The sequence below is a fragment of the Alligator sinensis genome, unplaced genomic scaffold, assembly GCF_000455745.1.
Source record: "Alligator sinensis unplaced genomic scaffold, ASM45574v1 scaffold1298_1, whole genome shotgun sequence".
Classification (NCBI taxonomy): domain Eukaryota; kingdom Metazoa; phylum Chordata; order Crocodylia; family Alligatoridae; genus Alligator; species Alligator sinensis.
This window is the reverse complement of record NW_005842192.1, coordinates 1-16,242: the sequence shown is the minus strand read 5'-3', so window position 1 is coordinate 16,242 and position 16,242 is coordinate 1. Positions and strand designations below refer to the sequence as shown.

At 60.1% G+C, this 16,242-nt stretch overlaps 1 protein-coding gene across 1 annotated transcript in view; it reads right to left on the bottom strand.

Moving 5' to 3' along the window:
- LOC102373644 overlaps window positions 1-12,859 on the bottom strand; it is a 15,346-nt gene extending 2,487 nt beyond the window's left edge. Inside the window, exons 1-5 of the mRNA XM_006026410.3 lie at window positions 12,546-12,859; window positions 11,090-11,197; window positions 10,699-10,785; window positions 10,178-10,297; window positions 6,509-6,829 (exon numbers count right to left, since the gene is read on the bottom strand). Coding sequence (XP_006026472.2) covers window positions 6,509-6,829; window positions 10,178-10,297; window positions 10,699-10,785; window positions 11,090-11,197; window positions 12,546-12,728 — 819 coding nt within the window. The 5' untranslated portion in view covers window positions 12,729-12,859. The remainder of the gene's footprint in view (window positions 1-6,508; window positions 6,830-10,177; window positions 10,298-10,698; window positions 10,786-11,089; window positions 11,198-12,545) is intronic.
- Window positions 12,860-16,242: the final 3,383 nt, after the last annotated feature.

The following is a 16,242-nucleotide window of genomic DNA, read 5'->3' as shown; positions in this document are numbered from 1 at the left end:
AGCCTCTTTTTCCCCCGGGCAGCGCCCGGGGGCGCAGGCGGTGGGCCCCCCCCAGCCGTTGGCTCCTGTGCTTCCTGCTGCGGGAGCTGCCCCCGGGCCAGCGCGGCAGGGCAGGCAGAGCCGGGCGGTTGGGGACGATCGTTTCAGAGAGGAGTTGCTGAAACTCTTGGTCCCAGTTGCAAAACAGCCCCTGGTCGGGGGCTCGGGGCCCCGTGGCTTGGGACAGACATTGGCCCGATCCCCTGCCAGATGCAAGCAGAGACCGCGAGTTGTACCACAGCGTGGTGGTGGTGAAACACTGTCCTTGGCCCCGGTCGCTCCAGAGCGGGTTAATCAGCAGCGACCCATGTTAGACAGGGTTTAATCACTGGGTCCAGAAAAGTTATCTCCAAAGGTGCGAGAGCTGTCGGTGACATGCCTGGAGGATTACAGCGGATGTCCAGCGGCTCTTGCACCCGTGGGAGGCCCCAGGAGGTTGGGAGAAAGCTCAGCCTGTGCTAGGGGGAAGAGGGATGTAATGATCGTCCTGACGGGCAGAGCAGGGTCCTGGCGGCTCTGGACATGACAGGAGGGTAGCAATAACGACTGATGACGAGGGGGTCTCTCTGGACACAGAGGTTTTCAAACTCACACGAGTTCCTTTTGGAGAAGGTGACAAGGCTGGTGGGTAAGGAGAACGCAGACACTTGGGCAGATCTCGACCAGGTGTTTGATCTGATACTTCGGGGTGGTCTCACAAAGGCACTGGCATGATACAGATTAAATGTGAACGGGTGATGGGGGAGATCCTGTCCGACCGGTCGGTCTCCACATGTCACGTGCATTTTTCTTGAGCAGACGAGTTGCTGGAGGGGTCCCAGAGAGACGTGGAAGCTGGTGAACCAGGGGAAGGACGGGAGCTGCCAGAGGCAATGCACGTGGAAGAGCTCTGGACACAGACGGAGACATGCTGGGCACGCAGACCAGGTACACAGCTCTGAATGCAGACAGAGACATGCTGGGCACACAGACCAGGCACACAGCTCCAGACACAGGCAGTGACATGCTGGGCACACAGACTGGGCACACAGACTGAGCACACAGACTGGGCACAGATGGAGACATGCTGTGCACACAGACTGGGCACACAGGTGGAGACACACTGGGCACACAGACCAGGCACACAGATGGAGTTAGGCTCCCCGGGACACTGGCCTGGGAGGCAGGGCCGGGCATAACAGCCTTGAACCCGGGCTGTCCCTCGCAGGGGGTGCCCCCAGCACCGAGCTGCCGCGGACTGTGCCCCCCTCCCCGGTGCTGACCGTCGCTTGTGCCCTGGGCCCACGAAACCTCTCCTTGCACGTCTCCTTCACACTCATGTATTTCTGCGCAACGTTTCTGTTTGGTGAGCCCACGTTGTCCAAAGGAAAAGCCTTTTCGTTCCCAGCTCCCTCTGCTCGTCAGACACGGTTTCCCAACACGGGCAAACGGACGCACCGTGCTTCTGCCCCAGGCAACGGCTCAGACTGGCACGGCCCCCGGGAGGGGGAGGACGGGGGTTACTGGTCTGGAGACGAGGAGGCCGAGAGGGGATTCACTCACAGGCTTCAAACACCTGCAGGGAGGCTCCCAGGATGCTGGTGACAGAGCATCGCCTGCGGTCACGGGGACGGGAGGAGGAGGAATAACAGACGGCAGCACAGGAAATGCAGGACGGATTTTGGGTGCCCTCTCGAGCGCAAGGGTGTCCAGCAGTGGAGCACGTTCCCCGGGGGCCCGCGGGACTGGTGTCCCTGGACGGGAGACAGAGCCGTGGCTGGGGGGCTTGGACGGGGCTGACGCTGCCTGGAGCAGGGCTGGACTAGACGCGGCCTCGGGAGATCCCTTCCAGCCCAGCCCTTGCCGGAGTCGCGATGGGGAGGAGGGAAGGAAGCCTGAACGCGCATTGCCCTGGCGCTGTCTCTCTCCTTACGCTGACCATTGCCTAGACGCCTTCTTGCCCAGGCGGGGAAGAGGCGGCTGCCCTGGCACGCACTCTTTCTTAAGCCCCTTCGCTGCCCACCCGGGCGGGCAGCTCAGCTACGGGCTTGCCATGCAGATGGGAGAACTGGGCTCTGTCCCCAACACGTCCGTGTCCCCGTGCGGGGCCTGGACACCTATTTCTGTGCCATCCCGGGGCAGGGAGCAAGGGGCTGCGTCCCACCCTGCCCTTGGGAAGGAGCCCAAGTGCCAGAAACGCTCGTGACCCACGGGCTTGACCTCGTCATTCAGGGGATGCTCGAGTCTGGCAGTTTCCAGTGCACGTCCTGGGCGCTTGGACACGGCGTGCACTGCTACATGCACACGAGGCAGTTTGCAGTTTGATCCTCTGACGATGTGCCAATGGCCCTGTACGGAAATTTTAAAAAATCTTTGCTCCATCCAAAGAGTCAGGTCGTTGCTTTGTCTCCCTTTGGGGTGGTGGGGTCCCTGGAAATGGGTCTGGCCAAGAGGACAGGCCCGGGGCCGACTGGGGGACCGTCCATACTTGTTTGCGGGAGAGAAGGGATACACCGGGGGGGCGGGAGGATTCGGGGTGTGCTGCAGGAGATGGCCTGCTCAGCAACGACAGCAGTGCCCTGAAGAGAAAAGCCGCTGAGCTTCCTTAAAAATTGCGTTTTTACTTTCCCCGTGTGTGCCCTGGGTTGCAGAAGTGCTGGCGACTTCAGAGCATCCGAGTGGGGAAGTGGTGGGGGTTGCATGTCTCCGGGTTTGATTTCCTGCGCTGTATGCGAAAGGATCAAATGGGAGGGTTTGCAGGGATGTGGGGAGGGGTGGCTACCAGCAATGGGGGGCGGGGAGGGGCAGAGCGGCACCCCGATAGAGCTGGGCTGTTCTCATTACAACCGGTGTTCTCGTGGGGTGTTATCATCCTGCTGTCATTCAGGGATAGCACTCCAGTGTCGTGATGCTAACGAGGCAGGTAATCACCACTCCTATGCGCACAGGAGAGAAGTGCTAGCAAGAAGGACCATGATCCACCTTGGATGAACCAGTTGAAACCCCGGCCCCCCAAAGTGACCATTGTAAAATTGCTGCTGTGCCGCCAAATTGACCAAGCCGCTCCATTTCTCGGGGAAGCACCTGAAAATGCTTCACTGATCGGCAGAAAGGTTGCGGCAGGGAGAGCACGCCCATGGACCACGGGGTCCAAGCCCCCACATCCCGATGCCTGGATGTGGGGTTTATGCTGGCTGCTGTGCAGAGGAGAGGATTTTTGGTACTGCAACCAAAAGCTAACCTGTCTCACCCCAGGTCCCCAAAGTTGACAAGGCTCGGACATTTCTAGGGGAGACGACCTGAATGTGCATTGGTGAGCGGGAGAAAACTGGGGCAGGGGAAGGAGTCTAACCCAAAGGCTCCCGAAATAACTAACCCAACTCAAATTACTTTCCAGAACTGCCCCTGCTGTGCTTAGGAGACGGTCGGGAGGGTACAGTCGTTACGAGGTGCCCTCTAGCGTCTTGTACTAGTAAGAGCACGTTAACCAACGATGAGTGTTAAAAGCGTGATGTGCAAAATAGTAACAGGCATCCTCATGGTACACTGCAAGAGTGAAAGACACCCAGAGATTATCTTCAGGTAGGAAAAGCCAACGCAGTGTACAAGCGCCCCGTGAGCAGTGCATGAATGCCCTGAGGGGGCTGTGCCAGGTGCCACTGGATCAACGGCCCGGCTGCTGGGACTCGTGCAGAGGATTGCTTTTATCTCACGGTCACTGCAGCAGCGCCAGAGCCCTGATGCTGGCGTCCAGGGCCAACGTGATCCAGGCTGGCGGGTAACAGGCCAACCCCAGGGACAAGGGCTGAGCTGGAGACACCAGAGGACACATCTCCTGGGCAATAGCCATGAAGAGATGCATCGTCCATAAATGCAGCAGTCGATGTGCACAGGTGTCCTGCCTGGGCTGGTTGCTGGAGGCCTCAGACACGACGGGAAAGGATCGCCTGGGTCCCTGAGTCCCGTCACCGGTGTCATGGGGCACATGTGAAGTGCAAAGAAGTCCCCACTCTGCACCCAAAGCCCCTGTCCTGCCCCGTGGGGACGGGGACCTTCACTACAATCAAGCCCAGAGACGTCCAGCACTGCAGGGTTGCAAAGGGACAGACCGAGAACCCAGCCCAAGGTCTCTCCTACGATGGCAAGCAAAAACCTTGGCGCTCGTGCAGGACAAGCAGCCCCACGTGGTGCTTCTCATGCTTTATTCAGGCAGGGGCGACTGTGCCCGGCAGGCTGCAGAGACAAGGACACAACACGTGTGCTCGGGGGTGCTCACGGCTGGCCACACGCAGGTGAGGGCAGGGTTCACACGTGCACGCCCGTGCAGTGGCACGGCAGCATGTTGCAATGGCTGGTGTTGGGGAAGTGGAGGCAGCCAAAAGCGCAGGGAGAACGGGCCCTCGCCAGCCCCCAGCAGGTCCCGTCCAGGCTGGGATGGGGCTGGGGAAGGGACTAAACACTCGGGGAGACGTGACACCCATGACACCGGCACCTCCACCCCAGCAGGCACTGCGGCTTCCTCTGCACAGTGCCGCGCACCACCTCTTCCCCGTCCGTGCCCGGGCACAGCACCCTGTGCTTGCTCACTGTTGGCCAGGGGCCATGGGGGCCAATTTTCCTCTAAGCTACTGCATCCACCAGCCCTTAGCTGAGCTCCCCCCGAACCACCCGGTGCTGCGCCAAGCCCTGGGGTAGGAACGGGCGCAGCCAGGTGCCAGGAAGCAGAGGAGGTGGGAAACAAGGCTGTTTGCTGCTTGTCCCTCTTCTGCTTTCCGGGAGAAGAGGTGGTGCCGGCCACTGGTGGAGACAGGATGTGCCCCCAGCCTGACGTGGTCCACGGGGCCATTTCCGTGGGGGCGGGGGGGTCATCTAAAAGCCACGAAGCAGCAGGGAGGAGCAGGCGGCAGCCAAGTGCGAGTGGCAGAAGCTGGTGGGGGATGCCTGGCCTCTCCCCCCTACCCCACGGGTTTCTTGGTTATGGGTAATGACATCGGGGTTTCCCGTCCGATCCAGGTGCCAGATGAAGGGTGAAGGATGAAAGTTTCCCAGGTCTCGGTTTGGGCTTGGCAGGGACATGCTAGAGGGAAAGGGGCATGTGAGTGTCGCGGCCGCAGGGCTGCTGCAAACTCCCAGGTCCTGCAGCCGTGATCTGTGGCTGGTGACTGCTCCGGGAGAGCATCTCCTCCCGCAGTACAATGGGCCCATCCCGGGGTCCACAGCCCAGCCCCGCAGGCCGGCACCGTGGAGCTCAGCGCAGGAGATGCTGCACCTCTGCAGCAGGGCTCGGCTGCGGCCCTTAGTGACCACTTGCTCCTTGTCCCGGGGCAGCTGCATGCCCCGTCCCCAGCACCGGGCTGTGCCCAGGCTCAAACAACCCAGCGCGGAGCCGTGGATGGACAGCGCAGCCCTGCCCATCCCTTCCTGTCCCTGGGCGCCCAAACGGGGACCTACCTTCCCCGGGCTCACTGTGTTGCAGGTGATGATGGAGGTGGGCGACTTCTGCTCCGTGGAGAACAGCCACGTGCAGTTCCTGACCAGCTGCGGGGGAGAAAGCAGATCCCGGGGGCATCAGCGCAGGGGGATTGTAGGTGGCAAGGGAGGGGGGTACAAATCTGGCCCATGGGCCGTGTCTAAAGCGTGGTGGCAAAGGCCATGCAGGAAGAGGATGGGAGAACAGGCAAAGTTTAATGGAGAAGTGGGGCTGGAAGGGACCTCCAGCACTCATCTAGACCCAGCCCAGCTTGAGGCAGGATCAGCCGTGTCCCAGGGGCTGGGTGTGTGGGGTAGGGACGGGCCCGGGGGCTTGCAGCAGCCGGGGGTTCGGGAGCAGGGGGACACTTACCCCGTTGAACTTTAAGTTGCACTCACTGGCTGGGTGGTTGCTGGCCTGCGGGCACACAGTCTCACAGATCACAAACCGCACCTCCTGACGTGACTTGGATGTTGTGTCCTGAGGGGCATTGGAGCAAAGACCAGACTGAGCTTCCCCGGGAGAGCAAACGGGTCTGGTCTTCCCCAGCCCGCACCCAGCACCAGCCCTGCCCCTTCCCAAAGTTGTCACCAAAATCCATCCCGCATTTTTGCTTCTTGTATCAGTGAATCACAGATCATGGGGGTTGGACGGGACCTCAGGGGTCCCCTAGTGCAACCCCCTGCTCCAAGCAGGACCAGCCCCAACTACACCATCCCAGCCCTTCCCTGGACCATCACACTTGGGACCCTCCAACCCTCTTACACAGACAGCCAGACACTTTTCGGCTGTATTTTTGCTCCTCCTTAACACATCCAAAGGACAAGCTGGGTTGGCAACCTCCCTTGGAGACTGGACAGGCAGCCAGCTCCGTGTGCTGACCCACAGCGCTCTAGGAGGGAAGAGATGCTTTCAAGGCACTTGGAGCCGGATGTCCCAGATCAGACGTCCCCAGGCTAATCCTAACGCCTGCCCTGCGCTGAGGACCGTCTCCAGGACAGGAGCGAGCTGGTGACTTACCCACACGGGCTGTGGTTCAACACAGAGGAGCTGGAAGGTATGGTCTATGCCCGGCTGTTGGTTGTAGAAGTCGACAGCGAACGACGCGGCCTCTCCGTAGGTCAGCATCTTGCGCTGAGAAGCCGAGGCAGCCGCCACGAGCGTGGCCAAGACCAGCAGCACCCTCCAGCCCCAGCGCCCCATCCCTGGGCGTCTCTGCTGCGCGGTGCCTCGTGGTTTCTCGCTGCACCCCAAGCTGACGGGCGACTCGCTGCGTCTGCACTGGAGCTCCCCAGGGGCTGAGGTTTTCCTGCTCTTTATAGGAACTGGCCCTTGCTCAATCTGCCCAGGCAGGTGCGGCTGAGCAGGGCGGGGGTGTTTAGTGCTTCACGCCTTGCTCACTTGCCGTGTGCAAAGGAGGAAGGATGTGCCCCTGGCACCTCTGCGCCCTGTGGTTCATTTACTGCCGGGCCTCGAGACTGTTGCACTTTGCACATTGCACATGCCATGCGTGGCATCACAGCTGAGTGCGAGGAGTGGGGGCCGCGGAGGAAATCAGCTGGTGACTCTTGTCTGTTTGTGCAGCGCCCGACACAATGGGACGCCACTGCTAGCATTGCAAAGAGCAGCTGGCCGGGCCAGAGCCCTGCCGTGCGAGGCACGGGCCCTCCTTTCTCTTCGGGTCGTGCTGAGAGTCGACTGACATCGTGGTTTGGACAGTCCTGGCCCTGCCTCGGGCAGTGGTTGGACTAGATGTGACCTCAGGACGCCCCTCCCAGCCCCACTTCTCCATGACTCTCTGACTTCATGGATCACTACCGTCCGCCTGATTCCTGCTAATCTCTCTCCGCTCCACAGGTGTTAATGCCCCCCTCTCTGTCTTAATGGTCTTGATTATCCACTCTTCAAAGTACCCTTCCTTCTCCAGTGTTGCTGCCTGTCAGCCGGTCCTGGGACCATCCCTCTTCCATTGCACAGCCCTGCAGACTGGGTTGAGCTCTCGCTGTAAACCTTCACGTATACGTGGTCGCATTAACTCAGGGGTAGACGTGACTGAGAGAGGAGCATTGGAGGTGTTAAGCAAGAGCAGCGATGCAGGTCATTAGCCAAGGTGAAGGCAGGGCAGAGCCCTATCTGAGCAGTGCCCCCAGTGTCGGGGCTCCCTGGCTCTGCCTGGCGTGTCCCGAGCCCCACTTTTCCGCTCCTGGTGTTAGAGAGCAGAGAAGGCAAAGCAGGCAGGGTTTTCCTCCCACACTAGTCACCTACGGCCTGGCACATGTACATGACTGGCTCAATGGCCCAGCTGCCGGGACTCGTGCAGAGGGTTGGTTTTATCTCACGGTCACTGTGGCAGTGCCAGATGCCTCTGCTAGTCCCTGGCTCGGTCACGTCCAGCCCTGGGCAGATGAGCAGCACCGATCCCGGCACCTTTTGGGCTGAAAGCCAGCAGCCAACGGGAGCAGGCAGCAGGCGGGCTGGAGCCGGGGCGAGGGAACAAGTCCTGATCGACCCTCCCGTCTCTGCCGGGTTTCTCGTCCCGTTGCTCTCTGCCCGTTCCCTGTGCTGCAGGCGGAGGAGGACTGGGGGAGCCCAGCCCGTGATGCCGGCATCCAGGGCCAGCGTGATCCAGGCTGGCAGATAGCAGGCCTGACCTCGGGGACCCCTCGGTTGCTCAACGCTCCTCGACTTCTGCTTTCTCCGTGACACAAAAACACGCTTGCAGCACAGGGTGGAGACATCACTTCTCTCTGGGTCATTTCCCAGCCGTTTCCCCCCACACACCCCACCCCGCCACCATCTTACCAGGTCCATTCTTCAGTGCAGGGTCCTTCTCTGCACAGGCCCTGGCACAAAGCTGAGACCCAACAGACCCCCTCAGTTACCTCCCCGAGTGCCCGTGTGTTGTCCGTGGTGGATGAGCCCATGGAGGTGCGCTGTGCCCAGCCAGGGGGGCAGCAATGGGCATTCACAGGTGACCACGGAGGCAACCAGGGACATCACACCCAGAGACCCAGTGTGAGGGTGTGAAGGACATCAGCAGTGCCAGACTGGGTCACACCAATGGTCCATCTCACCCAGCACTGTGTCCCAGACACTGGCAGGCGTGCATGCCGCACAGGGAGAGCATCGCACCAGATCTCTCTAGCGATCGATCCCCTATTCCCTGCCCTCCTGGCATCTGCCACTGCTGGGCTGGAGATGCCAGAGGAAACATCTCCAGCTGATCTGGGTGTGGCGGACCAGCACGGGATGCTCCTGCATTGAGCCACCCACCTCACTGCGCCCGACCACCTTTCAGGCTATGAGTGGCTCCCTGGGGGCGCCTCACGTCCGGCCAACCCCCAAGCCGGAAGGCAACACCTCCACCACCCAGAGTCTGGACTGATTGGGGACCTGCGTCCTCTGGGAAACACAGGCCAAGTATGCCTTGAGAATACCTGACCTACTGCAAGAACTTGGGGTGCTTCCCTTAGTGCGAAGCACAAATAGGTCTCCCTTAGTCAGCCGAACCAAGGGGACCCCAAGGCATAATCTAGACCATCTCCCAATAAGTCTCCCACACTAGGTACAAAGGAGAATTTTATTGGTTACAAGGAGTAGGTTTGCAGTCGGGTACAGGGTAGAGCAAGATCAGAGAAATCCCTTATAGCAAACAGTGGCGTGGTAGCCTTTGATCTCGCATTTGAGTTATTGCAAGCTATATATCTAGTTAAATCTCAGGTAGCTTACTCATGAGTATTACCACAGCAGGCACTGTGACTTCCTCTACACAGTGCCACGCACCACCTCTTCCCCGGCAATGCGTGGGTCCGGCACCCTGTGCTGTCGGCCAGGGGCCATGGGGGCCAATTTCCCTCTAAGCTACTGCATCCACCAGCCCTTGGCCGAGCTCCCCCCAAACCACCCGGTGCTGTGCCAAGCCCTGGGGTAGGAACGGGCGCAGCCAGGTGCCAGGAAGCAGAGGAGGTGGGAAACGAGGCCGTGTTTGCTGCTTGTCCCTCTTCTGCTTTCTGGGAGAAGAGGTGGTGCCGGCCACTGGTGGAGACAGGATGTGACCCCAGCCCGGCGTGGTCCACAGGGCCATTTCTGCGTCCTTGAGGCAGTGGGGTTGTCTACAAGCCACGAAGCAGCAGGGAGGAGCAGGCAGCAGGGAAGTGCAAGCAGCAGAAGCTCAGTAATGCCAATTCTCATGAAAAAAATCACGAGACTCCTGATTTCCAAGTCAAATTAACTCTGCTTATGATCTCCTGATCGAGAGATCAAATCTTGAGATTTTTAATTCGGGCACATGCAGAGAGGGCCAAGTGGGTAAGTCTGTGGAGGGAAGGGGCAGGGGCAGAAGGAAGGGGTGTGGTGGGGGTGCCAATCGAGCCCCCACAGTGAAGGAGGGAGTGGGGCAGTGGCTGGGGTGAATGGGGACCCGGGGCTGGGACAAGTCATGCCACAGAGCCATGGATGGCTCTGCGTGTGTGTGTGTGTGTGTGTGTGTGTGTGTGTGTGTCCCTCACTCCCAAGCCACAGCCAAATTTCTTGATTTTTAAGAGTCTGTCTCATGATTTTTGACACGGTGGGGGTGGCAGTACTGGAAGCTGCGGGGAGGTGCCCGGCCTCCCCTCTCTACCCCGCGTGTCCTTTGCCTGTGGGGAATGAGAGGGGGCCCCAGGGCCCATCCAGGAGTCAGACTCAGGCTATCCTCTCATGGCCTTTTCTTCCACCATGCGCGATGTGGGAGAACCGGCCACGCCTGGTCCCAGATCCACGACGTCTCTTATGGCCATTCCACCATCCAGACCTCCTGACGCGGACGTGCTAGAGAGGAAGGGACACGTGAATGTCGCTGCCGCGGGGGCTGCTGCAAACTCCCAGGTCCTGCGACCACGATCCGTGGCTGGTGACTCCTCCAGGAGAGCATCTCCTCCCGCAGGAGCATGGGACCGGCCCAGGGGCCACAGCCCAGCCTGGCCTGCTCCCCAGCCCCCCAGACCAGCACCGTGGAGCTCAGTGCAGGGGATGCAAGACCCCTGAGCAGGGCTGAGCTGCGGCCCTTAGTGACCCCTGTGCAGACACTTGCTCTTAGCCCCAGGGCGCTGCATGCCCCGTCCCCAGCACCGGGCTGTGGCCAGGCTCAGACAACCCTGCGCGGAGCCGTGGATGGACAGTGCAGCCCTGCCCATCCCTTCCTGTCCCTGGGCGCCCGAGCGGGGACCTACCTGCCCCGGGGTCACTGTGTCGCAGGTGATGATGACGGTGGGAGACTCCCGCTCCGTGGAGAACAGCCCCGTGCAGTTCCTGACCAGCTGCGGGGGAGAGAGCAGGTCCCGGGGGCATCAGCGCAGGGGGATGGGAGGATAGAGAGGGTGGGGGGTACAAACCTGGCCCGTGGGCCGTGTCTAGACCGTGGTGACAGAGCCCACGGAGGGGAGGATGGGACAACAGGCAAAGTTGGATGGAGAAGTGGGGCTGGAAGGGACCTCCAGACATCGTCTAGTCCAAGACTGGCCTGAGGCAGGATCAGCCGTGTCCCAGGGGCTGGGTGTGTGGGGTAGGGACGGTCCCGGGGGCTCACAGCAGCTGGGTGTTCAGGAAGGGGGGGACACTTACCCCGTTGTCCTTGAAGTCACACTCGCTGGCTGGGGGGTCCTGGGCCCGTGGGCACACAGTCTCACGGACCACGAACCGCAGCTCCTGACGGGGCTTGGACGTCATGTCCTGAGGGGCATTGGAGCAAAGACCGGACTGAGCTCCCCCGGGACAGCACACAGGTCTGGTCTGCCCCAGCCCGCACCCAGCACCAGCCCTGCCCCTTCCCCAGAGATGAAGCGCCCCGCGCCAGGCTGCGCCCGGGCACCTGCCTCTCCATGCCCGGGGCAGCAGGGCAGCAGCTGCGGAGCTGGCACCTGCCAGGTGTGACCAAAGCGCCTTGCCTTGGCATTCACCTAACAAGAGCTGCCCCGAGCCGGGTCTAGTCTGAAGGGCCCCAGAGCAGAGTCTGGCCCCATGTCCAGAAGGAGAAACACAGCGGGTGAGAAGTGCCCGTGTGATGAGGAGTCTGCGATGCAGAGAAGGCGACGCCAGGGCAGCAGGAGCCACGGTGACCTCCACGCAACGACTGCCGAGTCCCTTTCCAGCTCCCCAGACTGGTCTTATCCAGGGGTCACAAGGACGGGCTGTGGAGTCTGGTCCCTGCACTTGCAAGGGATCATGAGCCACCTGCGTGGGGGACCCTGCAGGGCAGCGTGACAAATCCAGCGCTCGCCGGATTCACATGAACACGCGCCACGAGTCTGGCATGAGACCTGGGCCAACGCGCAGCTGAGTGACGGGTGACTGCGACTGCTGATCTACATATGCAGATTCATGCAAATCCCAAGCCCTTGTTATTTTTGCACAGCTGTCCATGGACAGGCATGAGCTGAGGGAGGGCACGTTGCACCCAAAGGCTTGTCTGCCGTCTCTGCCAGTGACACAGGAGGCAGTGCGGGTTGGCACTTTGTAGACTAACTCATTCAGACAGTCTCTAAAGTGCCCCCTGCCCTGCCTTCTGCCAGACTCCAGATTAACATGAATTATAACCTCTCTCCCAATTGTACAGTTGGTTTTAAAAAAGTCGTCACCAAAAACCACTCCCCATCCCCTACTTTTGCTTCTTGTATCAGTGAATCACAGATCATGGGGGTTGGACGGGACCTCAGGGGTCCCCTAGTGCAACCCCCTGCTCCAAGCAGGACCAGCCCCAACTACACCATCCCAGCCCTTCCCTGGACCATCACACTTGGGACCCTCCAACCCTCTTACACAGACAGCCAGACACCTTTTGGCTGTATTGTCTATTTTTTCTCCTCCTTAACACATCCAAAGGACAAGCTGGGTTGGCAACCTCCCTTGGAGACTGGACGGGAAGCCAGCTCCGTGTGCTGACCCTCAGCACTGTGGGAGGGAAGAGTTGCTTTCGAGGTGCTTGGAGCTGGATGTCCTGAATTGGACGTCCCCAGGCTAATCCTGATGCCTGCCTTGCACTGCGGTCAGTCGCCAGGACAGGAGCGAGCTGGTGACTTACCCATGCAGGCTGGGGGTCAGCGCGGAGGAGCCGGAAGGCATGGTCTATGCCCGGCCCCTGGTTGTAGAAGTCGACAGCCAAGGACACGGCCTCTTCATAGCTCAGCGTCTTGTGCTGGGAACCCAAGGCTACAGCCACGAAGGTGGCCAAGCCCAGCAGCACCCCCCAGCCCCAGCGCCCCATCCCTGGGTGTCTCTGCTGCACGGTGCCTTGTGGTTTCTCGCTGCACCCCAAGCTGACGGGCGACTCGCTGTGTCTGCGCTGGAGCTCCCCGGGGGCTGAGGTTTTCCTGCTCTTTACAGGAACTGGCCCTTGCTCAATCTGCCCGGGGAAGGCAGGGCGGAGCAGGGTGGGGATGTTTAGTGCTTCATGCCTTGTTCATTTGCCATGTGCAAAGGAGGGAGGATGTGCCCCTGGCACCTCTGCGCCCTGTGGTTCATTTACTGCCGGGCCTCGAGACCGTTGCATTTTGCACATTCATGGAAAACGCCATGCGTGGCATCACAGCTGAGTGCGAGGAGTGGGGGCCATGGAGGAAATCAGCTGGTGACTCTTGTCTGCTTGTGCAGCACCCGACACAACAGGATGCCACAGCTAGCATTGCAAAGAGCAGCTGGCCAGGCCAGAGCCCTGCCGTGTGAGGCACGGGCCCTCCTTTCTCTTCGGGTCGTGCTGAGAGTCGACTGACATCGTGGTTTGGACAGGCCTGACCCTGCCTTGGGCAGTGGTTGGACTAGATGTGACTTCAGTGCCAAGGGTGTAAACTCGCTGGAGCAGTCCAAATCACGTATAGACTTCATCCTCCTCCCTAAAGGGTGGAAGGTAGCCAAGGCTGAATCCACGCCGGTCTGCTTCTCAGACCACTGCCTCCTAACAGTGAAAGCAGAAATGGGAGGGCTGGCCCGCAGCGGTGTGCACACGTGTCCCTCTGCACATAGGACCTGCGTGCACACGTACTGCCTGGCGAGGAGACCGGGCTGCGGCTGGGGCTGTCCCACCACGCTCTGTGCCCCAGGCCAGGCTGCGCCCACTCACTTGTGTCCTGCTACCGCCGCCACCTCCAAATTCAAACACTGGGCTGCGCCCACGTGCATGCATATCTGGACAGGGGTGGCTTCCCCGCCCCTGTACCCCCTGTCCCTTCCCCACCCCAGAGCCCACTGCCCATCCCCACCCAAAGGGACTCCCCCCCGGACACTCCCCTCTTCTCCTCCCCCTGCCCATCTGCCATGGACCCCTTCTGCGGGTTGGACACGCAGGAACAACGTTTCTTCCCTGAAGAGCAGCCCGAGGGAGGGGAACAGTCACTGCTGCCCACCTGAGGGGAAAGGGGCAGGGAGCGAGAACTCTGCAAGGATGGCAAAAGAGCAGCGTGGCTGAGCAGGGATCTCTTCAGGAAACTAAATCACAAAAAGGAAAGCTTATAAGAAGTAGAAACTTGGACAAATAACTAGGGGAGAATATAAGCATGTTGCTCGGGCATGCAGGGATGAGGTCAGGAAGGCCAAAGTGCAATTGGGGTTGCAGCTAGCAAGGGACATGAAGGGGAGCAAGAAGGGTTTCTACAAGCAAGTCGGTAGCAGGCGGAGGGTCAGGGAAAGTGTGGGTTCCTTACTGAATGGGGCAGGCGACCTGGTGACATTGCCAGTGCAGCAGGACTGAGGGGCAAAGACTGCCTGGCCCAGATGGGCAGGAGTGAAGGAGGAGGCTAAGGAACCCACTTGGTCTGTTACCTCCACAGGTACGGACCAGTCTGGCACTGGGCTTAGCCACACCGCCCTGCCACGGCCCAGGTAACGGGTGCTTGCAGGAACGGGTTCTTTGCAGAGGCTGCCCACACTGTGCCCACCCAGGACAGGCAGCAATGGGCATTTGCAGGTGACCACAGAGGCAACCAGAGACATTGCACCCAGAGACCTAGTGCATCTGAAGGACAGCGGCAGTGCTCATAGGCGGCAGAAGGCCGGGGCTCATCCCCCACTAAACGCAGGGCAGTGAGAAGGACCACAGGGCAATCGGGGCACGGGCTCCAAGCAGCTAGGGAGGGGCGTGCGTAGACACAGACAAGCAGTGAGCGCTGCCCACCACAGCAAGTAAGTCTGTCATGGGGAAGGAGCATGGGGGGCAGATTGAGGCCCCCACAGTGAGGGAGGGAGTGTGCTTGGAGCCAAGGCAGCTCATCCGGCGGCGCAGGGGGGCTCCCGCTGCTGCACACACCCCAGGGGAGGCCCGGGTGGCACGTGCCCCCTAGATCTGTGTGTGGGGCAGAGGTAGGTTGCTGCTGTGGGCTGGGCTCTGCACCCTGCTGCCACCGCCCAGGGAGCCCCTTACCCTTAGCAGCACCCTGACCAAGAAGGCATCAACACAATGGTCACCATAAGGAGAGAAAGAGAGCCATCCGGTCTCCTGCGGCCACAGGCAATGGTCTGTCACCAGTCTCGTTGTAGCCCCCCTGCAGGTGTTTGCAGACTGTGATCAAACCCCCTCTCAGTATCCTCCTCTCCAGACCGGTAACCCCAGTCCTCTCCCTCTCAGGCCGCTGGGCAAGCAGAGATCTGCAGCATCTGAGACATTGCCTGGGGCAGAACCACGTTGCGTCCGTTTGCCCGTGTTGGGAAACCATGTCTGACAAGCAGAGGGAGCTGGGAACGAAAAGGCTTTTCCTTTGGAAAATGCAGATTCACCAAACCGAAACTTTGAGCAGAAAAAACCATGTGAAGGAGACTTTCAAGGAGAGGTTTCTTGGGCACAGGGCACAACTGATGGTCAGCACCAGGGAGGGGGACAGTCCACTGCAGCTTGGTGCTGGGGATGCCACCTGTGTGGGACAGGCTGGGGTTCAAGGCCTGTTATGCCGTCCTGCCTCCCAGGCCAGTGTCCAGTGGGAGCGTGTTGCAGTCTATGTGCCCGGTCTGTGTGCCCAGCATGTCGCTGCCTATGTGCCCGGTCTGTGTGCCCAGTCTGTGTGCCCAGCGTGTCTCCGTCTGTGTCTGGAGCTCTTCCACGTGCATTGCCTCTGGCAGCTCCCGTCCTTCCCCTGGTTCACCAGCTTTCACATCTCTCTGGGACTCCTCCAGCAACTCGTCTGCTCAAGAAAAATTAACATGACATGTAGAGTCTGACCATTTGGCCAGGATCTCATCCCATCACAGGTCCCCGCTCACATTTAATCTGTATCATGCTAGTACCTTCGTGAAACCGCCCCGAAGTATCACGTCAAATGCCTGATAGAAATGTGCTCTAGCGTCTGTTTGATCTTTGTCCATCAGCCTTGTCACCTTCTTCAAAAGGATCTCGTGTGAGTTTGAAAACCTCTGTGTCTAGAGAGACCCCCCCATCATCGGTCGTTATTACTCCCCCAATTCATACTCCATAGCCATCAGGATCTTTGGGCCAGGACCCTTCTCTGCCCATCAGGACGATCATTGCATCCCTCTTCCCCCTAGCACAGGCTGAGCTTTCTCCCAACCTGGGTCTTCCTCACAGGACCCAGAGCCGCTGGACATCCGATGTAATCCTCCAGGCATGTCACCGGCAACTCTTGCATGAATTAGAGATAAGCTCTCTGGACCCACTGATGAACCCTGTCTAACATGGGTCGCTGCTGGTAAGCCCGCTCTGGAGTGACCGGGGCCAAGGACAGTGTTTCACCACCACCCTGGGGTCCAATTTGCACTCCTAGTTGCTCCCAAACCCA